The 25,250-nt window shown below is 44.7% G+C and overlaps 3 protein-coding genes across 8 annotated transcripts in view; 2 read left to right on the top strand and 1 right to left on the bottom strand.

Moving 5' to 3' along the window:
* The window catches only part of ADCY3 (adenylate cyclase 3), a 93,450-nt gene extending 72,742 nt beyond the window's left edge, over positions 1 to 20,708 (top strand). For 2 of the 4 annotated variants that reach the window (XM_022574311.3, XM_089922469.1), the window contains exons 14-23: positions 160 to 419; positions 713 to 778; positions 2,275 to 2,356; positions 3,348 to 3,506; positions 4,014 to 4,160; positions 4,732 to 4,851; positions 6,653 to 6,773; positions 7,417 to 7,541; positions 8,348 to 8,512; positions 19,559 to 20,708. In XM_022574311.3, the coding sequence (XP_022430019.1) occupies positions 160 to 419; positions 713 to 778; positions 2,275 to 2,356; positions 3,348 to 3,506; positions 4,014 to 4,160; positions 4,732 to 4,851; positions 6,653 to 6,773; positions 7,417 to 7,541; positions 8,348 to 8,512; positions 19,559 to 19,603 (1,290 nt within the window). In that variant the 3' untranslated portion in view covers positions 19,604 to 20,708. Of the gene's footprint in view, positions 1 to 159; positions 420 to 712; positions 779 to 2,274; positions 2,357 to 3,347; positions 3,507 to 4,013; positions 4,161 to 4,731; positions 4,852 to 6,652; positions 6,774 to 7,416; positions 7,761 to 8,347; positions 9,282 to 19,558 lie in introns of those variants that run through there. The other 2 variants (XM_022574314.3, XM_030762991.2) reach the window with 2 other exon arrangements.
* Positions 5,129 to 22,277, bottom strand: CENPO (centromere protein O). 3 transcript variants are annotated; one of them, XM_022574316.3, is made up of 8 exons: positions 21,767 to 22,223; positions 21,336 to 21,444; positions 19,594 to 19,763; positions 13,472 to 13,589; positions 12,519 to 12,778; positions 11,382 to 11,553; positions 10,470 to 10,636; positions 5,129 to 7,661 (listed from the first exon to the last, which is right to left on the bottom strand). In XM_022574316.3, exons 2-7 carry the CDS (start codon positions 21,379 to 21,381, stop codon positions 10,500 to 10,502), a joined length of 903 nt encoding a protein of 300 aa, XP_022430024.1. In that variant the 5' UTR covers positions 21,382 to 21,444; positions 21,767 to 22,223; the 3' UTR covers positions 5,129 to 7,661; positions 10,470 to 10,499. The 3 variants fall into 3 exon arrangements, with proteins under 3 accessions (XP_022430024.1, XP_022430023.1, XP_089778600.1); XM_022574315.3 differs by having other exon boundaries at positions 5,129 to 9,061; positions 21,767 to 22,222; XM_089922474.1 differs by lacking the exon at positions 10,470 to 10,636 and having other exon boundaries at positions 21,767 to 22,277.
* PTRHD1 (peptidyl-tRNA hydrolase domain containing 1) lies at positions 21,870 to 25,250 on the top strand. The gene is made up of 2 exons (XM_022574317.3): positions 21,870 to 22,136; positions 24,535 to 25,250. Exons 1-2 carry the CDS (start codon positions 21,885 to 21,887, stop codon positions 24,703 to 24,705), a joined length of 423 nt encoding a protein of 140 aa, XP_022430025.1. The 5' UTR covers positions 21,870 to 21,884; the 3' UTR covers positions 24,706 to 25,250.

Below are 25,250 nucleotides of genomic sequence, written 5' to 3' on the forward strand. Positions count from 1 at the left end.
AACTGACTTTTGTATTACTGTGCCCTGGTAAATTTTTCTTCTTTCTCGGTGTTTCTGAGGGAGCCGTGGGAAGTGGCAGCTGCCACAGCCCCGCCTTCTCTGACCAGTGTCTGCTGTCCCCTTGCACCCCCTGCTCTCCCCTACGGTCCTGGCCTCCAGCTTAGCTGTCTCCAGTACTACATGGGACCCACCAACGGCACCTCAAGGGTGCAGATAGAGGACGGCTGCGTGGAGAACCCCAAGTATTACAACTACGTCGCTGTGCTGTCCCTGATCGCCACCATCATGCTGGTGCAGGTCAGCCACATGGTCAAGCTGACACTCATGCTGCTCATCGCAGGGGCTGTGGCCGTCATCAACATGTACGCCTGGCGCCCCATCTTTGATGAATACGACCGCAGACGCTTCCAGGAACACGAGTAAGATGAAGCCTGTTTGGGGATCTGCATAGTCTCCTTCCTCCCACCCCCCAGGCCCCGTTTCAAGGTCATGGGTCTGCACTGAGCTGGCCGTCTGTCTCTAGGGCTCATCCACGGCTTGTATGGGAATCAGGGTTTGTGGTTTCTCACAGACGGGCCACTGGTTGGCTGTGATCCCAGGACACATCCTTCCCCTTCTTGAGGAGTTGAAGACCTGGGTCACCTCAGTGTTTGGCTGGGCACCAGTCTGTTGTACCCGATGGGGCCTGAGTGTGCTATATCTGTCCCAACAGCTTTCCGATGGTGGCCTTAGAGAAGATGCAGGTACTTTCCAGCCCTGGGCTCAATGGCACTGACAGGTAAGGGTGACCACTTTCCCGTCCTGGTCTGTGTTTTCGGCCCCTTTCTTCTAGAGGCAGGGAATACAACAGGCCAAGGCCCCATGGTCTCATCCTTCCAGAGGCACGTGACGTGGGATAGTCAGGCCGGAGAAGTGAGTGTGTGTTTCTGTAGGGAGCCTGCAGCAGACTTTAGGGCTCATCTGGCCACGCTGGCCTCTCCTGAGTCAAAGAGAGCGAGGCCTGGCGAGCAGTGTGGTTTAGAGGGTGGGACAGAGAGCAGGCTGGGCTGAGGTGAAAGGAGAGCAGCCAGGTGGAGGACAGCTGCGTTTACTGGCTGGCAGGACAGACGGCAGAAACAGGAGCAGGAAGGAACACTGTTGCATTCAAACTAGAAGACCTGGATTCTGAACCCTGCCGCAGTGATCCTCTGTGGGGCCTCAGGCAGGCCACTTTTCCTGAGTCTCAGTTTTCATCTCTTGAAGAGGATATCAGACTAGAAGTTCTTCAAGGTCCCTTCTAGCTCTAAAGTTTTAGAATTGTATGATTCAGTGACTTGACTAGACTTTTAAGTAAGTTTAAAAAAAAAAAAAGATGACCTACAGAAGGTGGGTAGAAGACTTGAAGAGCATTTCGCAAAAGAAGAAATCTAACTGGGCACTAATAAATGAAAGGCATTCAGGTAACCGAGGTCATGCAAATTAAGACCACTGTGAAAGACCATCACACCCCTATCAGTTTGGCGAAAATTAAGAAGTCTGATCACATCCTGTATAATAATGGTAATGCATACATTCCTGGTGGGAGTATAAACTGGTACAACCATTTTAGAAAACAATTTGGAGTTAAGTAGTACAGTTGAAAGTAGACCTATGACCCAGCAATTCCACAGCTACGTGTACAGCTTAGAGAAACGAATGCACATATATGTCCCAGGATACATAAGAATGTCCGCAGTTGCATTGTTTATAATAGCCACACACACCTACAAACATCCAAAACAAATGAGAACGACCCAAATGACATCAACAACGAACAGATACATAAATCGTGGTATAGTCATATAATAGAATACAGTAATGGAAATGATGTACAGCTCCACACAGAAATATGGGTGACAGTTATACAAAAGCATGGTGGAACTGTGCCCTCATCCCATCACCGAGATGTTAGTTAGTCTCTCCCGTCTCCAGATTCCTAGATGGTTGCAGCTACTTCTGTGATCAGTCAGGTGATGCAGTGTTTATTCAACATCTGGGGAGCATCCCCGAAGGCCTGATGTGGATTCCAAGTCCAGCCGGGAGGAGCCAGGAGTTGGTTGGCTGTTAAGACAAAAACCCAATGATTTCAGAAAGCTTTACTGCCCGGTGGGCATCCGGACTTGATGCAAAGGTGCTTAAGCTGCTGAGAAAAGTTTCTGGGTGACAGGAAACAGCACAGCCAGATTAGAGGGAATAAGGCTCCCTTGTCAGTGGGCAGCACGGTGCCCTTCAGCTGAATTGTCCTCGGTCCCACAGGCTGCCCCTGGTGCCATCCAAGTGCTCGATGACGGTGATGATCTTCGTCATGATGCTCAGTTTCTACTACTTCTCCCGCCACGTGAGTGCCTGCACACCCTCCTCTTCTGCGCAGACCTTTTGGGGCCTCTGGAGAAGCAGCCCCAGGACCTAGGAAACCAAGCTCCTGGGGAATGCTGGTTTCCTTACCCCACATGGCATGTGACCCTGGTCAGGCCACCACCTCTGCCAGTTTCTGGTTTCTTCCTCAGTAGTACAGGAGCAACAGTTCTTACCTATTCCCTCTGACCTCCTGCGGGAAACTGAAGGAAGCCTGGGGGAGGGGCACAAAAGCCTGGATAAAATCTCTATTCCCTAGGCCAGCGGCTCATGGATCTCCACTCACCCAGGCTCTGAGGGTCACTAACACACTGACTACGGAGCCGGAAAATAAAGGGAAAGAAGCTGATGAAGTTTTTGTTTGGTTAAAAGGAAAAAGAGGAAGAGAGGCAAGGAAGTACCCTCGTGAGAGACTCACTTCCCTGTTAGCTCAGGTGCCACCCAGTGGCTTGTCGGGGAACTACAGCCACCCCCAGCCACTTCTTGACGAAATGGGAGCCTGCTGGAAATGGGGACTCCTCCTCCCTGGGCTAGGAGATCCCACTGCTGCCACCACCCACAGGGCAGACCTGTAGCTAAAATTATGTCCCAGGACGCCCCACACATCCAGAATACCTCTCACATCTTCCTGTAACCAAAGGGGCTGGGATCCTCACTGCACCTGTAGGGTGGCCTTTTTGATGAGGTGAACCTTTCTGGGTCTCATTTCCCTTGCCATTAGCCGTTTTCCTTTCAGTCTTTCCATGTTGGAAATAAGTTCACATTTTTCGTCTTCCTATCAAATGGCCAGCTTTCTCTTTCTTTCTTTTTTTTTTTTGGCTGTGCTGAACAGCTTGTGGGATCTTAGTTCCCCAGCCAGGGATTGAACCCGGGACACGGCAGTGAAAGCACTGAGTCCTAACCACTGGGCCAGGAGGGAATTCCCTCAGATGGCCAGCTTAGAGCTCACACCTTACCTATGTCTGTGTCCATAGGTGGAGAAGCTGGCACGGACACTGTTCTTATGGAAGATTGAGGTCCACGACCAGAAGGAACGTGTCTATGAAATGAGACGCTGGAACGAGGCCTTGGTCACTAACATGTTGCCTGAGCACGTGGCACGCCATTTCCTGGGGTCCAAAAAGAGAGACGAGGTGAGGGGTGGCCCTGTGCTGGAGACACGAGCCTGTGTGTCATCTTCTGGCTTTCTGTCTTCTTATGACATGGCCTGGGGGCCCAGGTAGGGCTGGACCTACCCAGCACAATACTAGAAGCAAAAGAAGAATTTCACAGGCTTGGTAAAGGGCACTGCCATAGACATTGCTTCCATGGGCCACACACCTCTGGAAGGCCCATTTAAGAAGCCAAGGCCTTGGTGGAGCCCACCTTTCTGCCGACCATGGTCATCTCAGACTGGTTCTCATGCCTCACTTCCCAGCTCCACCCCATCCTCTTCTCAGAGCTGGAGCTGTTGCAGGGACTAGTGAAGCTCTTTTTTAGTTATTAATTGTTGTGATGAGCTACTTTCTAATAATTCAAAGTTTGGACGTGTGTGTCCAAAAAGCTGAGTGCACATGTCATGGGTATGGAAGACAGATTCATTTCTGTAGCACATTATTCACTTAGACTTTTTTGAGCACTTTGGCCCCGCCTCTTTTTAGGAGCTGTACAGTCAGTCTTATGACGAGATTGGAGTCATGTTTGCCTCCCTGCCCAACTTTGCTGACTTCTACACAGAGGAGAGCATCAATAACGGTGGCATTGAGTGTCTGCGCTTCCTCAATGAGATCATCTCAGATTTTGACTCTGTAAGTGACCATCCTGCGCCCCCCTCCTCCTGCCACAGAGCCAGCCCTTCCAGATTGCAGCCCAGGAAAGGCTGCAGAAGTCAGAGGGAAGTTAAGAGAGTTACTCTGGCTGTGTTTCCCCATAAAAGCCCCTCCGCGTAACAGAGGGGCTTCTCCAGCCATCTGGAGATGTTGGGTCCCAGGTGAGAGCCTGGGAAATCACCTACAAGTTCATAGGTCTGGCCAAAACAAGATCCTGAGGCTCCTCCGATTCCTCCTACCCTCAAATTCAGATTCAGTAGACATTTATCAGGTAACTTGTATACCAGGGGAAATGCTTTTACATAGATGCTCACCCACCCTAGGAGACTGGCACTTCCATCCCAGTGTTAAGGTGGTAGAAACTGAGGCTCAGAATATCGGGACATTGGCCCAGGATCATGTGGCAGATGTCGGCTGGATGAAGCTGTTACAGGAAAACATCTTAGATGTCTCGTGGGCTTGCTGTAAACAGGCAAATCTGTCACTTAGTTGTGGCTCATTCATCTCTGTCGACTGCTGACAGTTCTGTCTTCCTTACTACTGGCCTCAGCTCCTGGACAATCCCAAGTTTCGGGTCATCACCAAGATCAAAACCATTGGCAGCACCTACATGGCAGCTTCAGGAGTCACCCCAGATGTCAACACCAATGGCTTTACCAGCTCCAACAAGGTAGCTAACCAGCTCAATGTCTAGAGGAGATGGGGCAAGAGAGGGGCAGCCTACACGTAGCACGTGGGAAACGATGTCATAATAAAAGTAGCTGCCATTAAATACTGTTGTGCGAAGGGGTCACAGACACACACCCAACTAGCACCACGCGGTGCAAATATAAAACCAGGTTTACGAGTTTAATAAGCAGAGAGAGGGGAACACACATGGCCCCCCACTGCTGTTCCACAGCTTAGGCCGGGCGTGAGATGGTTTAGGTAACTGTGGCCATATCCTCTTTTTTTTTTTTTAATTTATTTTACTGAAGTATAGTTGATTTACAATGTTATTTGTACTGTACAGCAAAATGATTCAGTTACACACATATACATACATTCTTTTTCGTATTCTTTTCCATTATGGTTTATTACAGGATATTGAATATAGTTCTCTGTGCTCTACAGTAGGACCTTGTTTAACCGTTCTCCATATAATAGTTGGTATCTGCTAACCCCAAACTCCCAGTCCCTCCCTCCCCAACCCCCGACCTCCTTGGCAACCACAAGTCTGTTCTCTACATCCATGAGTCTTGTTTCTGTTTCATAGATAAGTTCATTTGTATCATATAGATCCCACATGTAAGTGATACCATACGGTATTTGTCTTCCTGACTTACTTCACTTAGCATGGTAATCTCTAGGTCCAACATTCATGTTGCTGCAAATGGCATTATTTCATTCTTTTATAGCTGAGTAATATTCCATTGTATATATGTACCACATCTTCTTTATCCATTGATCTGCTGATGGACATTTAGGTTGTTTCCATGTCTTGGCTATTGTGAATCGCTACAGTGAACATTGGGGTACATGTATCTTTTCAAATTAAAATTTTCTCCAGATATATGCCTAGGAATAGGACTGGAGGAACATACAGCAACTCTATTTTTAGTTTTTTGAGGACCCTCCATAGTGGGGTCCAACAGTGTAGGAGGGTTCCCTTTTCTCCACACCCTCTCCAGCATTTGTTATTTGTAGACTTTTTAATGATGGCCATTCTGACTGGTGTGAGGTGGCACCTCATTGTAGTTTTGATTTGCATTTCTCTAATAATTAGCAATGTTGAGCATCTTTTCATGTGCCTGTGGCCATGCCCTCTTAGTGCTCTATACTTTCATAAGAACCGGGGAGCAGGAACTATCTACACAGTTATGTAACAGTGAAGATGTCTGGGCTGGGGAAATGGTTTTGTTAGGAGAGGGGAGTCGTTAACGCTCACTGGCTGACAGATTATTCTCCAGTTAGCTCAGCCCTGTGAGGCCAGCTGTGCTTAGCGCCAGAGGGAGAGGAAATGAACTGTGGGGACCCTGGTCCCAAGGGCCGTTCTTAAAACATTACCCTAGTTTATTTCACAACTGTGCTGTACAGTGTAAGTCCTACTGCCATCTCCACTTTATGGATGAGGTTAAAGAAACACATCTAGAATGGTCATCACCCTCGAGTGCTTACAATTACTTGAAGAAACAAAATGAGGACAACGATACAAAATTCAAAGGCCAGGTTCGGACAGGGTGGTGACACGACCCTGCCAGATGCATGGCAGACAGCAGCTGGGCTGGGAAGGATTTGCCTTCCCCACCACCTCTGCCCATCCTTGCCCTGGACCCAGAGGGACCCAGGTGAGCTGTCACAGTGACAAGTCAGAGCTAAAGAGGTCCCTGGCTCCCCTGTGGGAGGAAGTGCAGAACAAAGCCTGTAACTAGCAGGTGAAGGGAGGAAGGCGCCCGGCTGGCCCTGGCGCTCACGGTTGCTTTCTCGTGCAGGAGAGGTCAGACAAGGAGCGCTGGCAGCACCTGGCGGATCTGGCCGACTTCGCACTCGCCATGAAAGACACGCTCACCAACATCAACAACCAGTCCTTCAATAACTTCATGTTGCGCATCGGTAAGGCCTCTCGGCTTGCCCACTCCTGCCGTGCTCCCCCTAGTGCAGGGGGCTCGGCAAATCGGGGAGGACGGGGCTTAGAAACACCTGAGGCGTTTGGGCTGCGGAGGGTCATACTCACCGAGCTGGAAGGGACCTTACCGGTCTTTAGGTTGATGATCGAACTGAAAGTGCGATGAAATGGTCAGCCATCCCTGTCCCACGCTGTTGACGATGATGGCCTTCCTTCTGAATCCGGCTGGGACTTGAGTTTGTCTACCTTTCCAGGGAATCTTCTGTGCCTGAGGGCCTTGTTCACCTCAGTCCAGCCTGTTAGGATTCATGTCACCTGCCACCCACTACTGGGAAGGGGGTCTCGATCCTGGGCAAGGTCACAGGAGACTTGAAGTACCAGGTGTGCCAAGAGAGAAACTGGCAACTTCTGTCCTAAATGAGTTAGTATATTGGGGTGGCTGACATTTACCGAGCACAGAGCGAGGAGGGTGAGAAGGACACGTGACTTCTGTCCTCCGGTAGCTTAGGCTTGACGAGGAGTATGTTACATAACTAGGAGCTTTGTGGTTGGAGCCAGGTGGCAAATTCCGTGAGAAGAGTTGGTGGCTTCTGAGATGGGGCTGTGCTGAATTCTGTGCCTCTACCTCAGGCATGAACAAAGGAGGGGTACTGGCTGGCGTCATCGGAGCCCGGAAACCACACTATGACATCTGGGGCAATACAGTCAACGTAGCCAGCAGGATGGAGTCCACAGGGGTCATGGGCAACATTCAGGTACGTCTAGCAACGGAGCCGACCGTGTGCTCAGATCCAGGGAGTGGAATCGGAATAATGCATGTTTTGCTGGGCACTACTGCCTCCTTTCTGTTGGCCCAGAACGTTAAGTTGGCAATGCTGAGATCAAGGGCAAGAGTGGGAAGAGATGCTTCAGTAAAATGGAATAAATACTTCAAACCCATTTACAAAATGCAGGTTTAAGTTCTGGATAAAAGAATGCCCTGCTCGGGCTTCCCTGGTGGCGCAGTGGTTGAGAGTACGACTGCCGAGGCAGGGGACACAGGTTCGTGCCCTGGTCCGGGAAGATCCCACATGCCACGGAGCGGGTGGGCCCGTGAGCCATGGCCGCTGAGCCTGCGCGTCCAGAGCCTGTGCTCCGCAACGGGAGAGGCCACAGCAGTGAGAGGCCCGCGTACTGCCAAAAAAAAAAAAAAAAAAAAGCACGTCCTGCTTCTTGGTGTGAACCAGTGACACCTTGGGCCTCCAACAGCTCCCCGCGAAACCACCCTGATCTGTATCACTGGCTCTGGCAGGAAAGCTCCACAAGAAGGGCAAAGGGGAGAGAAAAGCAGGCATGCAAGTTGCCAAGCAAGGCGACCTGTGGCTGACCTCCTAGGAGAGGGAGCACAAAGGTTACAGAGGGGCGGGCCAGGCAAACCCCACCCCCCCCAACCGGTACACAGGCTGGAAGGGGCAGGAGAAGAGCGCTGGGAGCCTGTGGACGGGGACCCTGCGTGGGTAGCACCGGGCCCCTCGGCCCAGGTTCACTCTCTAAGCCGACACTCTCGGTTCTCCCTCTACAGGTGGTGGAAGAAACTCAAGTCATCCTTCGAGAGTACGGCTTCCGCTTTGTGAGGAGAGGGCCCATCTTTGTGAAAGGGAAGGGGGAGCTGCTAACCTTCTTCTTGAAGGGGCGAGAGAAGCCTGCCACGTTCCCTAACGGCTCCTCGGTTACACTGCCCCACCAGGTAGTAGACAACTCCTGAATGGCCTCGAGCCCCACGAGAGTCCACACGGGAGGGAGAGTTTATTTTCTGGAATCAAAGGCAGGCCTTGGGAAAGGACAAGTGACCAAGTCCATTTGTTTATGGACATGTGAGCTCTGAGGGTGGCCATACTATTCCTTGGTGTGCCTGTAGTGCCTGTAGCTTCCCCAGAGAGTAGGGCTCTTAGGCATAGTACTGGAGTAACCTTCCAGAGCCCTAGTTTCGACCAGCCCTCCTCCCCCAGAGAGGCCGTGGCCACTGTGAGCAGGAATGTACCAGAGGCAGAACAAGGCTGCTGCCTTTGGGCCCGGCTGGGAGCACAGGGGGGGCAGCTCTGTTTACGACGGGGCTGGCAGCTGCTCTGTCCCCAGCTAGAACTTGGAAGCAGTGCTTTTCACTCTGAAGACCTGCTTGCCTCTGTGGTCCGAGTTACGTGACATGGGCCTCGTCCTGATAATCTTGAAAGGTTCTTCTGGAACCCCAGTCAGTCACCTTAGTCATGAGAGCAGAAAGTGCAATATTTCCTTTTACCTGGTGGGAGGGAGGGAGGGAAAGGGACTTTATTTCTGAAAGAAAAATATATAAACAGATCTTCTACATTTATATTTTTAACTTTCTGTTAAAAAACACTTTCCGATATTGCCTTGCCTTTTGAGCTCTTGCTACAGTCGCGTTTGCTACTGCTTTAAAAGCGAATTTACAGGTATTGATAAAGAACAAGACTGTTTTATTAAAAGCTTTATTCAGCTTGGATGCGATCATTGGGAAAATTCTGTTAACAGCCCTCACCTGAGAAGTGCTTTGCTGCCTCCCACACTGGTCCTCACCATGTGCCTGGAAGGCAAGAGCTTAAACTAGGACCTTGCTCTGTTCTTAAGCTGCTTCTTTCTAAATGGTGGTCCAAGCTGGCTTGACCATTCCCCTGTGCTCCTCCCAGAGTTAGCTGGGGCTGCCACACCTGCAGGTTGCTGCGTGGCCATCAGGTCTTGGCCTTGGGCAGTACAGGTGGTAATGACTCCTATTTGTGACTGGGGGGGTGGGGCGGGAAACGGGACAGGAATTAAAATAGCACGATGACAGGTTTTTACATCCGAGCACTAGCCCTGCGTATACTCCCAAGCCAAGGAACAAAAAGCACCAGCAGAGCAGAGGCCATGGTTACAAGAAGTGGTACCCTAACTGGACCAGGAGATGAGGAAGATAACATGTACAGCCAGGGCCTGGAGCTTCCAGGAGAGGAAAGAGATAAAGGAGAGGGATCCGCTTCCCTCTGCAGTGATCAAATTATGAGGAGACTTCTGATCATGCTTTCTTACCGCTGAGCTTAATACATTCTGTGCTCTACTAACATGTTCTAGGAAACGACATATGAGATACATGGAACCCTGATTATTTTATCCATAGTACTTTCTCATGCCATATTCTTTGTAAAGCAGTGACCTAGAATATTCCATTCCAAACCAAAGATTAAACACACTTCCCTTCTTAACTATATGATTCATGTCATATCATGAACCTAGAGTGTTCTAAGAACTTTCTTTTCAAAAGTCACAGATAAGGAAAGAAAGTAAGGCAAAATTACTTGAAGGTATCATAAAAGCTAGAAATACTCTTCAATTGTATGGTACATACTCCCTCTTTCACAAAATGCCCTCTATTACCCCCACAGACCACTCTGATTTTTAGCTAAAATGTATGATCAAATCAATATCTCAAGAGAAGAGATACTCTTGAGCATTGTAACAAGTGACCAGGCAATCATGGAGAACTGTCTGAAAATGCCAGCGTCTACAGACTCAGACTTGTCCCTAACCATGCTGGTGAGGCGGGTGTCTGTTCTCATTGCAAGGACGGTCCCCAGGCAAGGAGTCTGAGCCTTTCAACAGTTTTCAGTTCCCAGGACCTTGCTTGCAACTGTGGTCAGTACTAGTTTACTCACTTCTGATGTGTTCCCAATGAAAATAATATTCTAGGAGACCAGGCTCATATCCAGCTTGTCTCCTTTTCTTGCAAATGAAGTAAACACTTGATGTAGGGGCTTTGTAAAAAACAGATTTTCATGGGCTGCTCGCTGTTCTTCCTGTGTGGTGGATAATGCATCCGTCCCTAGAAAAAGATAGAACCTATCAATCTCATTTAGTGCAACTGTAGGAATCAGAACTTGGATCACTAATATTCTGGACCCATCTAACTTTTTTTTTACTTTGGTCTGGAGCTGAGAGAGGCTTGCCCCTTACTGGTCCAATGAAATTTTGAGACCAGAAACTCTGCCCAGAGAAATCAAAAGCCTATGATGTGAAACCTGTGGCAGCTTCAAAATTTCTTCCTCGTAAAAGCATTTTATCCTTTTTCTCATTATCGCCCATGTACTATGGTACACTTAACGAAAACAAAGTCATAGCAAATGTCTCAGCCATCCCTGAAAAATTCTCATTTAGAGAAGTCTCTGGAGAGCTAAGTATATGCTGACTTGTCATGTCTACTTGGTTTCACAGTGAAACGAGTCTTGGCTCTCTCCACCACAGTGACCCTACGACACAGCCTCATTAGCTGTCTAAGAGGGGTCTCCAATGAAAACAAATCATAAGCTGAAAGAACTCTAGCGGAGTTGGATGGAGCAAAGGAGAAAGGAAAACTAGGATAATTGTGTTTACTACTTACAAAGAGGAGAGGAAAATTTGGTAGAAACAAGGAAGATATTCTTGGTATCTATCTTCATATTTTTCTTTTCATAGTACATAAACAGAAGAAAGTGGAGGCCCAACTGATGTAGTCTATTTCACCCTGTCTCAATCAACCTGAGTAACCCAGGCATATTACAATTTCTTCCTGGAGGTATCCTTCCTCTTACCTTGATAAGTAACAGTGACATCAGTTGGAAGAGTTGTCGTGAGGTCCTTATATAGCAGTCTAGCACAAAATGGGAAGGACTGGCCTTCCGGCTCCGCTTTGTAAGTAAATGACAGCAAGTTGCACAGTGAGTTTCTCTGCAAAGGCCCAGCCAGAAAGGCTTCAAAGTCACTCTGATGGGGTGAGGATCAGAAGAGACACAAAGTATATGTGACAATTACAACCCCAAAGGCAGTGAGTGGTTATGATGCTTCAAACATGTCCACCAAAAACAGGGCCTATTAATTAAATCTCAGAAATAAATGAAGGACAGAGAAAGGCCTGAAAAAAGGACAAATGACAGAGATTTATAAGGTAATTAAGAACTGGTAGCAGCCTAGAGTCTAAGTAAATGGCCAGGGGCTGGGGATACAGGGGAGATACTATTTCTGCCAAGAACTGCACTGACACATATATATGGCTGAGATGCTTCATGTCTACATTCACGTACCAATTTGTTTATCTGACAACCAGGCTACAGTCAGTTGAAGTTTATCTGACAACCAGGAGCTTCAGAGTCATTCCAAATGCGTAAAGAGGTATAAGAGTCACTTATTTTAAGAGTCACTTATTCCCTATTTGCATTCATTTCCTACCTTTTTTTCCCCTTTTTACCTCAACCCTAAGCTCAACTGCAACCCTAAATAGAAGGTAAGCCAGAGCTTAGGCAAAGATGGAGAGTATTCCTCTGTGGTATTTCAAGAAACCATTATTCTGCTTTGCACCTATACCCAAGGTTCAGCAAGACACCCGGCACATAGTAGGTACTCTATAAATTCCTGTTGAATTAAAAGTATAGCAGCTGTACCCTACCACTTTGTGAGGCAAAGGAAGGGTCAAGTTCAAAAGCTTGAGAATCACCATTCATGAGTGAATAATCCCTTAACTGGTATCCATGCTTCAACATCATCCAGAGTTTCAACAGAAGAGAAGGTGGAAAATAGCTTGTATATTAATAAGAAACAAGCATTAGAAGGACAGTGGTCAAACTTCCGGCTCAGAGTTATGAAACATTTGAAAGTACAAAAAAAGAACATGTCCCTTTTTTTCCTTTTAAGCCCATCCGGGCTCACAAAATGCTCTGTAAGATCGCAGATACCTGAAGTCGATCTGCCTGGTACTTCCTCCCAGAGTAAGCATTCAGGTACTCGCACAGAGTGAACAGGAAGTGCTGAACATTAGTCTGTAAGTACTTTGCAGATATCTCCTCCAGGGGAATGAAGACTGGAATCGAATGGTGATGTATCTGAAGTGGTTTCCGCATGACAAGGTCCACAAAATAGGAACCCAGCAGATTCCCCTCAAAAGCAGTGCTGATGCAGACACAGGCTCCTCGGCTGGTCAGTTTCCCACTGATCCCTGAGACAAACAAGACGATACCTTAAGAGATGTCAGGCAAAGGCAGTATCCTATTCACCTGTGCATCCCGGTCCCCTCAGCACTGCCTAGTTACATACATCATGGGCTCAAATGCTCGTTGAATGAATGACAACAGACTCTTTCTTCTCACTGACTCTGGCTCACTTTGAGTTGATAAAACCACAGAAGAATGGTGGGAAAGAAAGAGCGTCCTAAATATTAAATTACTGAGGAAGAGATTTTGAACTTTTCAGTTTACCTATGCTTCTTTTTTCCTGAGTGTCAAATAATTTACGGTAGTCCCCACGTCTTCCCACAATCCTCTTATGATACAGATAATAGGTAAATAAATCCTCATTTTAATGGTGAAACAGAGACTTGAGGGGTTCAAACGATTTGACCAGTGGCATGAAGCAAGCCAGCAGTAAAGGAAGTTCCAGCACACCATCTAGCACATGTCAAACTGCTAAAAATGAACAGTCCAAGCCAGCCACCAGTCAACCTGCTGCTGCACAAAGAGGCCAACCTTGTAGGTCAAGTTGCCTATGAATAGCATGCCAGCTTTGTGTGTGTATGTTGAAGGGGGCAAAAGTCAATGTTCATGAAGTAAGTCCAGGACTTATAATACATCTTGCAAACTAACTCACTAGAGACAAGAGACCCAGACTGAAACAGGTCAGAAAAAAACTATACCTGTAAAACGATATGCCTGCAGAATGGCTTTCACGTTTTCCCGTTTTCTCTTCAAACTTTCTTGCTCAGTAATCTCTGATGTTTGGTCGGATTCTACATTGGTAGTAGATGCTTTAACCTGCGAGATATGTAGCAGATCAAACTGGGTACAAAGGGGCATAATAGAAATCCCATGCCCTCACCTACCTGGAAAAAGTTTAAATGCACAGTATTTTTTTATTATATAATCGATCAAGAAATGCTACATAGCCACCTGGTGCTATGAATTAACAGCAGAGGAAGAATCTTGTGGGTTACAGTGCTAGGAATCAGAAGTAGAAATTGTGCTGGCCTGGACAACAATAAACTTGGTTGGCATGGAGAATACTGTGAGAGGAGAAAGAAAAGGATGTCAGGAAAGTCTAGGAAGCAAAAACAGCTGCGAAGAGGCAAGGCTGGGAAAGTTGGTTTGGGTCAGACTGTGCAGGTTTTCAAGTGCCAGGATGAGAAATACTGACTCTAAGCCACATGCTGCGAGATACGGCCCAGTAGGAGGTATTGGACTAACTCTCCCTCTGAGACAACTACACAAGCTGGATCAAATACCAAAGAGGAATAAGCAATCATGCAAGTAAACAAACAGAAAATGGCCCGAAGGCACTGGAGAATCACCAAAATAGCCAGATTGAAGACTAAAGATAAATGCTCTGAAGTTAGCTGGGATTTCCTGAGGTTTTCCCCCTCAGAGCATTTGCTGATTTTAATCACAAGGCATACAGGCCAAATAGAAAGCTGCAGGCTAAATTTTGTAGCAGTCTCACCATGCCAGGGAAACAAAAACTGGAAACCAAGGTTACCAGAGCAGCCTTCCTGTGGGTCAAACTATAGAAAAGGGAACCCAACATTCTGCATACAACTTGCCCTCCAGGCACTTGCCAAATCCTAAACTGCCTATGTGTGACTGGGTACTTAGAAACCAAAACAGAAAGAAGCTCCTGAAAGTTAAAAAGCTAAGCAGAGATTCTGGAGATCAGGGCTTGCCAAAGAAGGGGGATCTTGACAGATCTGTTCCCAACACACCCAAGCTTTCAAGTGAGGTCCCCCCGCCCCCCACCAAAGGACTACACCCTAGGAGTAAGGGCAAACCAGAAACAGACTACTTCAACGATTAAGGTGATATGCCCATATGCTATCTGCCTGTCAGAAAAAAAATGAAATTCTTGCTGGAGGAAGAGGACATAGTTCAGAATCCCTATATTTTTTCATATGACACCCATCACTGACAAATATGAAGCATATCAGGGAAGAGGAACAGACCTCTGAAAACCAGGAGAAAAAAGAAGACAAGCAGATCCAAAGGGATTCAGCTATTTGAGTTATTAGGCATAGTCATTAAAATAGATTAAAAGATGAAGAACTCACACGAAGGGGCTGGAATCTATTAAAGTCATATAAAATCCTAAATCCAAAAAATACAATAACCAAAATCAGGAATTCAACAGGTTTAAAAGCTGACTGGACACATAGAAAAAGTAAAAAATAGGTATATTTTCTTATCTAAAGATATAAGACATAGGTCACAGTAAAAACAAAACAAAAACTCCACACTTGGGAGCCCCAGAAATAAAGGAAAGAATGAGGCAGATGCATTATTTGAAAGATGCTGGCCAAATTTTCCAAATAAATGAAAAACAGCAAGTAATTAATTTAAGAAGTGCTACAAACACCAAGCTGGATGAAGAAAGAAAACCAATCCTAGCCACATTATGATATAAAACTGCTAAAACCCAAAGACAGAACCATGAAGCAGCCAAAGGGCAAAAGACACACTATATGCAAACAATAAGACTAACATCTGACAGAAACTATGGAACTAGAAGAAAATGGAAAAATGTGTTTAAAGTATAAAAGAAAATAAATTTCAATCTATAATTCTATACTGAGCAAAAATACCCCTTTAAACATGAAAAATATAGTGAAATACGGCATTTTCAGACAAACAAAAATAGAGAATTTATTTCCAGCAAATTTACACTGAAAGTAGTACCAAAAGGAACTACTTACACTGAAGGAAAATAATCCCAGATGAAAATCTGGAAATGCAGCAAGTAATAAAGAGCACTGAAAAAGGTAAATATATATATATAACTCTAAAGGCACAGTGACTATACAAACAAAAGTGTTTCATACAGTTTTAAGTATATGTAGAATTAACATATGACAATAATCACATGAAAGGCTGCATGTGTGGGAGAGAAAAGATGTTAGAAGGTTCTGTAATTATCCAGAAAGTGGTACAAGTACTAATCTAAAGTATATTCTAGTAAGAAAAAAAGCATGTTTTGTGGAGGATAACCACAAAAAGAATGCTAAAAGCATGTATAATTAGAGAAGTGAAATAATAAAAAAAGATCAATCCAAAAGGTGGAAAGGACAAAAGAGAAACAGAGAACAAATAAGATCATAAATAATAACATGGTAGACTGAGATCCAGATATGTTAGTAATCATATTAAAAGTTCATGGACTAAATAATTAAAAGACAAAGACTGCCAGGCTGGATTAGAAATGTCTAACTATATGCTATTGATACTTACAAGAACAAGAGCTGTTGTAGTGATACTAATATTTGACAAAGTTGACTTTAAGAAGTTTAACTAAAAGAAAAGGGAACATTTCATAATGATAAAAGTTAAGTCAACCAGGAAGATACAACAATCCTAAATTTGTTTGTACCTACTATACAGCAAAATGGAATGAAAGGGAAAAAAATGTACAAATCCACAATTATAGCAGATTTCAACACATTTATCCCAGTAACTGATAAACAAGTTGACAATTAGTGAGGATATAAAATATCTGAACATCATGATGAACATATTTGGTCTATTTGATAGAGAGAATACAGTACCCCAAAATGCAAAACCCACATTTAATGCACTTGGAACATTTATCAAAACTGACCACATGCTGGGTCATGTTCTTTGATCACAATGGAATTAAGCTATAAATCAGTAACTAAAAAAATTACTAACAAATCCCCCAATTTTTGGAAATTAAGCAATATATTTCTAAAACAAACCTATGGGAAAAAGATATTACAATGGAAATCAAAAATATTTTGAATTGAAATAATGAAAACATGATATACCAAAACTTGTGGGATATAGCTAAAGCCATGTGCTATGAAGTGAATGTTTGTGTCCCTCAAACTTCAGAAACCTAACCTAAAGCCCAATGTGATGATATTTGGAGGTGGGGCCCTTGGGAGGTGATTAGGTCATGATGGGGGAGCCCTCATAAATGGGATTAGTGCCCTTATAAAAGAGATGCCAAAGAGCTAGCATGCCTCTTCCGGCATGTGAGGTTTCAGTAAGACCACAATCAAAGAGGTAGTTAAGTCCTCAGACACTGAATTTGCTGGTGCCATGATCCTGGACTTCCCAGCATCTAAAACTGTAAAAAATATTTGTTGCTTGTAAGTCATCCAGTTTATGGCACTTTTGTTATTGTGGCCCATATGGACTAAGATTCTATGCTTAGAGGGAAATTTATAACCTTAAACACATACAGGAGAAAAAAAGACTTATAAAACAATAAGTGTTCATCCCAAGAAGCTAGAAGATACGCCATGTACACTGACTGGAAGACACAATACTATAAAGATTTCAGTCCTCTCCAAATCAATATATAGATTCAGTGCAATTCCAATCAAAGCTACAGGAGGTTTCTTTTTGGAAATTGACAGCCGATTCCCAAATTTATGCGAAATTCGAGGGGCCAACAATAGCCAAGATAATTCTGAAGAAAACCTAAACTATAGGTATCAAAACTTTCAGTAATAAACCTCTGGTACTAGCACAAAGACAAACAGACCAATGGCACAGAACAGAACTCAGAAGCGGGCCCACAGTGGACCCAAAGACCCACTGCAATACAGTGGGAAAAGAGTGGTCTTCAAGAAGTAGTACTGGATGAACTGGATATCCATATGGAAAAAAAAAAAAAGAAGTATGACCTCTATTTCACACCATACACAAAAATCAATTTCAGAGGGACTGTAATTCTGAAAATAAAAAGTAAAATAAAGCTTTTAGAAAATAACACAGAATATCTTCATGTTCTTAAAGTCAGGCAAAGATTAAAAGGAAACAAGAACGGTAAGCATAAAGTTAGATTCCTCAGTCAAACTTCATTAAAATGAAGACTTTCTTCTCATCACATTGTTAGAGAGTGAAAAGGCAAGTCAGTCTTTAAAAGAAGATCTGGGGCTTCCCTGGTGGCGCAGTGGTTGAGAGTCCGCCTGCCGATGCAGGGGACACGGGTTCGTGCCCCGTTCCGGGAAGATCCCACATGCCGGGGAGCGGCTGGGCCCGTGAGCCATGGCCGCTGAGCCTGCGCGTCCGAAGCCTGTGCTCCGCAACGGGAGAGGCCACAACAATGAGAGGCCCGCGTACCGCAAAAAAAAACAAAACAAAAAAAACATAAAAGAAGATCTGGAATACAGATACACAACAAATAACTCATATCCAAAATGTGTAAAGAATTCTACAATTTAATAGATATACAGCCCAATAAAAATTCTGCAAAAGTCTTAAGAAGTTCACAAGAGAAGATTTTCAAGTGTCCAAACGGGTACTTAAAACCATCAGTTATATAGGCGAACGCGAATTAATCCACAATGATTTACTCCCACACTCTAGAATGAAAAATTTCTAAAACTGACAACACCAAGTATCAGTAAAGATGCAGAACAATTGGAAACCTTATACACTGTTGCTGGGAATGTAAGATTGGTACAATAACTTTCAAATACTGTTCGACAGTATTTACTAAAGATAATCTGCATACCCTGTGACCCAGCAATTCAACAGAAAAGTATATATTTTTATATCAAAAGACAGGAACAACAATGTTCACAGCAGCATTATTCTTAATAGCCCCAAAGTGAAACAATCCAAATAACTCAAATATCACCAATAAGTACAATAAGTAAAAAAATTGTGGGATATTTCTTAAACGGAATAATTATATAGCAATATAAAAGAGTGACCACAGCATGCACCAATATGGATGAACCTCACAGAGATAACATTCAGCAAAAGCAGCCCGACATAACAGAGTTTATACTTTTTAAATTTATGTAAAGCTCCATAACAAGTAAAACCAATGTATAGTAACAGAAACCAGAATAGCAGTTACCTTGAGGGAAATGACTAGGAGGATTTAAGAGGGAGACTTCTGGGGTGCTGGTAGTAGTCTACACTTTGATCTGTGTGATACTTACCAGGGTGTGTTCGTTCTGTAAAAGGATCTTCAGATTTGTGCACAACATATATACACATATGTGTGTATGTGTATACATATATATATATTTTTTACTTTAATAAAAAAGGAAGGGGGTTGGGAGGAAGAGAATGGAGGAAAGGGGGAAAAGGAAGAGAGGGAGGGAAGACAAGAAAAAGAAGGCTGACCTTAACCCAGGAAGAATGAATAATTACTGACACTTTGAGCAAGGAAACTTGTAATTTAATGAAAAATGTAGTGTTTTATGAAGATTTTCTTGGCTGTGCGGAATTTATCAGAGAAGTATAAATACCAGAAGAAAACAAACTAGCAGACTGCTGCAATAATCCCGCCATCTAAATCACCTGGTAAATATTTAGGACCCATGTGGATAATACGTGCTCTACAGCAGGGGGTGGGGGAGGGGCACAAAGACAATCTAAAGAAGAATTTGACAGGTTTTACTAACTGAACCTGGGCTAGAGAGAAAGCTGAAAAGAGGGAAAAGTCGAAGTTTACTGTGAGGTTTCAGGTTGGGTTATAGAAAGATGGTGCTAATGACAAAAGTACCAATGACTCAAGTCTGGCTGAGATTAAGGTAACAGGCTCATGTCTATGAGGGCAGGTTTAAGAGATTATTATGAAGAATTCGCCTGGCCCATCAGTAATGCCTGCCAGCTGTTAGCTGGTATTGACATTAGCTGACTCTACAGGTTTGATCACTTGAGGGATCAAGGACTGAAATCCATCCAGTAAGACCACAGGTAAAACGTATTACACAAATTTGCTAATTCCCAGATCATGTTTGTTTTTTACACTCTAGGAAAGCCTGCCGACGTCGATCACCCTTCTACTCACACTAGCTTGATGTTGTTTCACTTCAGCCCTCAGCTTATCTCGCAGACGTCTCAGTTCATGAATCCTGGTTCCAAGAGCACTTTCCTCTGCCTGTGCGCTCTGTGGCTCTTCCATTTTTTTACGGGATCTGCTCACTTGAGTCTCTAGTCTTTCCAAGTGAGCTAAAACACCTGAGGGAAGTAAAAAGGGAATTTCACAAGAAGCTAAGGATTTCTAACCCCAGGAACAGGAAGCACTTCAGGGAAGAACAGAGGGTGACCCTTTTTCCAGAACTCTGTGGTCAGCTAAACTGGAGACGTTGCCAACAATTTATAAAACAGGAGGAGCTGACAACAGAAGTCAATGATCAGCAACCTCTTAGGCCGAACACTGACCTACAAGCAGTCCCTGACCAAGACACTGTTCAAAAAGGGCATCATTTGAAAATGGCTAATCTCAGTTATCTGTGATAATAGTGACCCAGAGGAAAACAGGGTCACCAAATTCAGACTCTCTCAGAAATTGTTTTTTTTTAATGCAGAATTGGTTTTTTTGGTTTTACGCATGTTTTCCCAAAGTGCTAACGCATAACTGGATTTAGACATCCACAGAGGCTTGAATAAGTACTCTGAAAAGTATTAGGAGCATAGGACTATAAAGGCACACGCTGAAAGGAACCGTCCACCAATATTACTGGGTATCAGACAGGAAAACAAGCTTACCAACAGATAGAAATTCAGAGGCAATCTCAGATCCTAAGAGACTAACTAAAGACCAATATAGTAAAGGTCAGTTTCATAATGCTAATCAACTCTAGCAGTGAAGCATCTGTGAACATTTCCTACATATTAAGACACTTGTGGGGCTTCCTTGGTGACACAGTGGTTAAGAACCCGCCTGCCAATGCAGGGGACACAGGTTCAAGCCCTGGTCCGGTCAGATCCCACATGCCGCAGAGTAACTAAGCCCGTGCGCCACAACTACCGAGCCCACGTGCCACAACTACTGAAGCCCACGCACCTAGAGCCCGTGCTCCACAATAAGCCACCGCAATGAGAAGCCCGCACACTGTAACTGGAGAAAGCCCGCGTGCAGCAACGAAAACCCAACACAGCCAAAACTAAATAAAATAAATTTATTTAAAAAAGAGACACTTGTGCTAGATCCTTTACTTGCAAAGCATGCAAAGAACTAAAGCATTTATTTAATGTTTCCTATGCATTAGGCATATGCTAAATGCTTCACTTGAAAAGCATTAAAAGAATTACTTATCTAATTTCCACAGCCACCACCACAATGCTATTATTCATCTCCATTTTCCAGATGAAAACACTGAGGCAGAGAAAAGTAAAATAACTTGCCCCAGGCCACAGTATTTATAATGGCAGAGCCAGGACTCCAACCCAGGTCTGACCAATACCAGTCACTGCCTCTTCCACGGGAGTAATGCATAAATGGCTCCCCCCAAATCCTGGGAAGAGTAAAGAAAGCTCATTGGCTAGAACTGTAGCTCTGAATATGAACGCATACTAGGAATGCAACCTATTGGTCTAGAAAGGGATAAGAGCCTAGAATATGTGAAGTAATTTTTCCTGCTCCAATGATCTTAGCTGCCTGTCCCTTTAAGTCTTCAATGTTAGTTCCTTTCACCATCCTGCTCCCAAACAGGACAGGTCACACATCGGTTAGAGAAGGGAAGGGCTTTCAACCTGCGCGTTGTTTGGGCAGCAGGAGTAAGGGGGGAAAGGCGACCCTTTGAATACCTCCTCTGGACTCGCCGTCTTGACTTAGAGTATTCGCCAGCTCCATCTCCTCCTCAGATTTCCAAGAGCCTTGCTAGAAAGCTGTCCAAGCACCAGTAATAGGGCTGTCCTTGGAAAAAAAATAAAATGGCAAAAACCGATTCATATTCAGACAAACCTAGAGGGCAGGCACACGCAACGCTGGTACGCACCCGTGTGCCCCGGACACCCCAAGTGTCGTCGCTAGGACTCCCCTTCCCTGACCCGCCCGGTCCGCTCCCCGGTTCCGAGTCGGCGGTGTCCACGTCTACCTCCCCGCCCCTGCGCGCTCCTAAGGCGCCGCGCCTCTGGTTCCTCCGGGCTTCCTTGCACACGGAAGGAGCTGTAAGAATGCCGCTCAGCCTTCCACCCTGTCACGGTCCCGACCGCCACTGGGTCTTACTTTCCCTTACCTCCTCTCCTCTGGCTGTTCCCGCTTGCCTTCAAATCCAAGCCAACCGGTCCCAGCGTGCTTTGCACTCCCAACGTACAAAAACATGGCAGCACTCAGGGCCCCTCCCTGATCCCGGCATGCATCGGAGGATAGGCCTGGCCTTTAAGTTGTGCGGGAAGATGGCGGCCGCTGGCGCAGAGCCGCAGATCCTGGTACAGTACCTGGTGTTACGAAAGGATCTATCACAGGCGCCGTTTTCCTGGCCAGCGGGCGCATTGGTAGCACAGGCTTGTCACGCAGCCACCGCGGCCTTGCACATTCACCGGGACCACCCGCACACGACCGCTTACCTCCGGGAGCTGGGGCGCATGCGCAAGGTGGTCCTCGAGGTGAGGCCCGGGCGGAGGGGGAGGGGCCCTGAGGATATCGAGACCGGAAGAGGGTGTGGTCTTGAGTCGGAGGGCCTAACTTCATGGAGTGGGTGTGGCATTAGTGGGGAGGGGTGTTTGACTTACAAGTTTTGGTAAGGTTTCTGGGGCTTGAGCTATTGCCCAGGGAGCCTTACCTTGACTGGGCGGGGCCTGACGGTGTGACGAGTGGACATCGGGCCCGTTATAAATGCTTCCCGCACCCCTTCGGTCTTACCTGCGTCCCTCTTAAACAGATGCCTGTGAGGGCGGAGGCTGGTGGAGCGACACCCGCCTTTCTACCTGTGCACTGCGCCGGCCTTTTAATGGCTGCGCAGAAAAGTACTGTCCTTAACCCTCTTCGCAAAACCGATCCAGAAGGGTAAGGACGCGGGGTTCCTTATTGCAAGTGAAGTCAAACTGGAGCATTTACCTGGTTCTGACGCCAAATTATTTGAAAATAAATGTGAACCCTAGTATAATTTGAACCTAGCATCACACGTAAGGTTCTTTTTACAGATAGCCAAACAGATCTTACCCTTACCTTCTGTCAATTCTGCCTCTAGAAATGTATCCTAAGAAAATAGCAAGATGCACCCAAAGAGCGTTGTACAAGGATAGGAGCATTTTATAATAGTAAAAAAAGTGGAAATCACTAAATTTCCAGTACGATGAATTGTCTAAACTTATGCCCTTATAATGGATTATTACGAAACTAGCATAAATCATGTTTTTGGAGCATATTTACCTGGCATGGAAGAGTGCTCATGATGCGATTCTAATTGAACTATATATTCTACATACAAAGTGATCCAGATTTTGAAAGTAAGAACTAAGAAAATATATCCAAATATTAAGTAGTGAGTGGGTAGTGGAATTTTGGTTATTTTGTAATGCTTCTCAATTTTTTTTTTAGTTTCCTACATTAAGCACACATTTTATAATGAAAAAAATACTGCTTTCATTTTAAAGCAATTTTCTTCTCATAAAATTTATTTATTTTAATAAATAAACCTGGGGTGGAGGGGTTGGGTAATTCCTTCCTGGCCAGCTGGCAAAAGCAGATCATTTTTCAAGAGAAAAATTGCTGTTGGGTAATGAAACATTAAACTGTAACCTGTAGTAAAATGTCTTGAGAATCTATAAGTAGGCAGAAAAGAAACAGATAGCTTTTTCCTTTAGATTCCTTTTATAGGATTTTATAGGAAGGCTTCAAGAAATCATGTAGTTCAGACATCCCCCACTCCCTTGCTTTCAGGCAGATAAAATATTTACCCCTTTTCTCAGATGAGATATCTGAAGCCCAGAGAGATTAAGTGACTCCTCTGAATTTAAAAGACATCTCATGATTCTGTTGTTAGCTATGACTCAAGATAGGGACGTAGGAGTCACCACTGATTAAATAAAGGTGGTGCTGTAGCCATAAAGACCAATAAAATATAAGACAGTGCCAAGATTAACTCCATTTACTGGGTGCTTTGTGTCAGGCACAGATCTGAGCCTGATTTCATTGAATCTCACTACTACTAGGAAGCATTATCATCCCATTTTACAACAGGGACACAAAGGTTCAGCTAAGTCACATAACTTATCAAAGAGCACACAAATCAGTAAGTGGTAGAGCAAGGGTTTGGACTCACTCTAACTTGTACTGTGCTGCTCCTGGTGCTGAAGAAGGAGGGAGGGGAAGTCAATGCATTCTTCTTCAGCATGCCCAAAGGACTCAGCAGATTAAGAGTGGCAATCCCAGCATCCTCTAATTTGATTAAGACAAACCTCTAGTTATCTTAGTGGCTTCTGCCTTCATAGGCAAAAAAATATACCTTATGCAACATAACACACTAAGTATCTTTATTTTCTGAGTGATAGCTATGCTATTTCCTGTAATGGGATTCAGCATGGGTGATAAAGATGATGAGAAACAGTTTCAGAAGGACACTAGAGAATAGTTTGCCCACGCTTGAGTTAAAAACTGGGAACTATCCTGGCGGAAAGAAAATCCTTCTAGGTTTGTGTGGACTAGGGTGGAAGTAGGAGGGAGGTGGAGGTGATGTGATTTTAGAAATCCTTCCAGTAGTCAGCTCTTAAAGTCAGAGCTGGCTGAGGGATTAGGGATGCTGTTTAGGCACCAGAACTAGAAAATGTGTAGAGCATAATTACTGACAATGCATTCCCACCCCCACTCCCACCCCTTCAGAGAGTGAATGGCAAATGGAGCAATGAAGCTGTTGTTTCTAGAGACATGCTCTACAGTTCCTTCTTTGGTAGAGCTGTTCCTCCAGTTTCAGTTAAGAGGAGCCCCCCTCCATACTTTTTTTTTTCCCTTTGCCTTTTGTCACTTACTAAATGGGCTTTTCAGTCTGTGTTCTGCTCCTTGTAGGCCCCAGATGAGACCACCTTAAAGTTGCTGGCAGAGACGCTGCAACAGAAGAACATTGACCACAAGCTGTGGGTGGAGCAGCCAGAGAACATCCCCACTTGCATTGCACTCCGTCCCTACCCCAAGGAAGAAGTGAACCAGTATTTGAAGAAGTTCCGATTGTTCAAATGACTGAAGTTATCAATTGCTTTGATATGTTTGAGTATCAGCTGGATCCAGACGCTGCACGCCGTCCATCCCTAAGCACCGTGTACTGTACTCCTTTCAGTGGCAATTCCCTTCCCTTTAAATTATGACAGTTTCTTGAGGGTCAAAACATGTTCATATTAAAGTTGTCATTAATAAGTATTTTTAATTATTTATAAGTTCAGATGGGGAAAGTAGGTGAGTAGCATTATCATCTATGGGTCATTGCTCAAATAGGAGATTTGGTTAGACTCCTATATAGGGATCAAGGAAATACCCTTACTTTTTTGTTAGGAATAATAGAGTTCTTCCAGTTACCCAGGTTTAAAACTTTTCCTTTGAATGCCCTATTTCTTACTCACATCCAGGTATTGTAATCATTGAATCTTGGACACCATCAACTTTAAGATATACCATTATTTTACGTGTTGTTAAGAAAGAAGAAATGCTGCCAATTAAGTTGAGACATGTAATTTCATTTCAAAGATGTTAAAATTTATTTGATTTAATAAAATATGTGAAGTGCTACA

Source organism: Delphinapterus leucas, chromosome 13, assembly GCF_059928025.1.
Source record: "Delphinapterus leucas isolate spDelLeu-1000000601 "Yukka" chromosome 13, BTC_Dleu_Yukka2, whole genome shotgun sequence".
Lineage (NCBI taxonomy): Eukaryota > Metazoa > Chordata > Mammalia > Artiodactyla > Monodontidae > Delphinapterus > Delphinapterus leucas.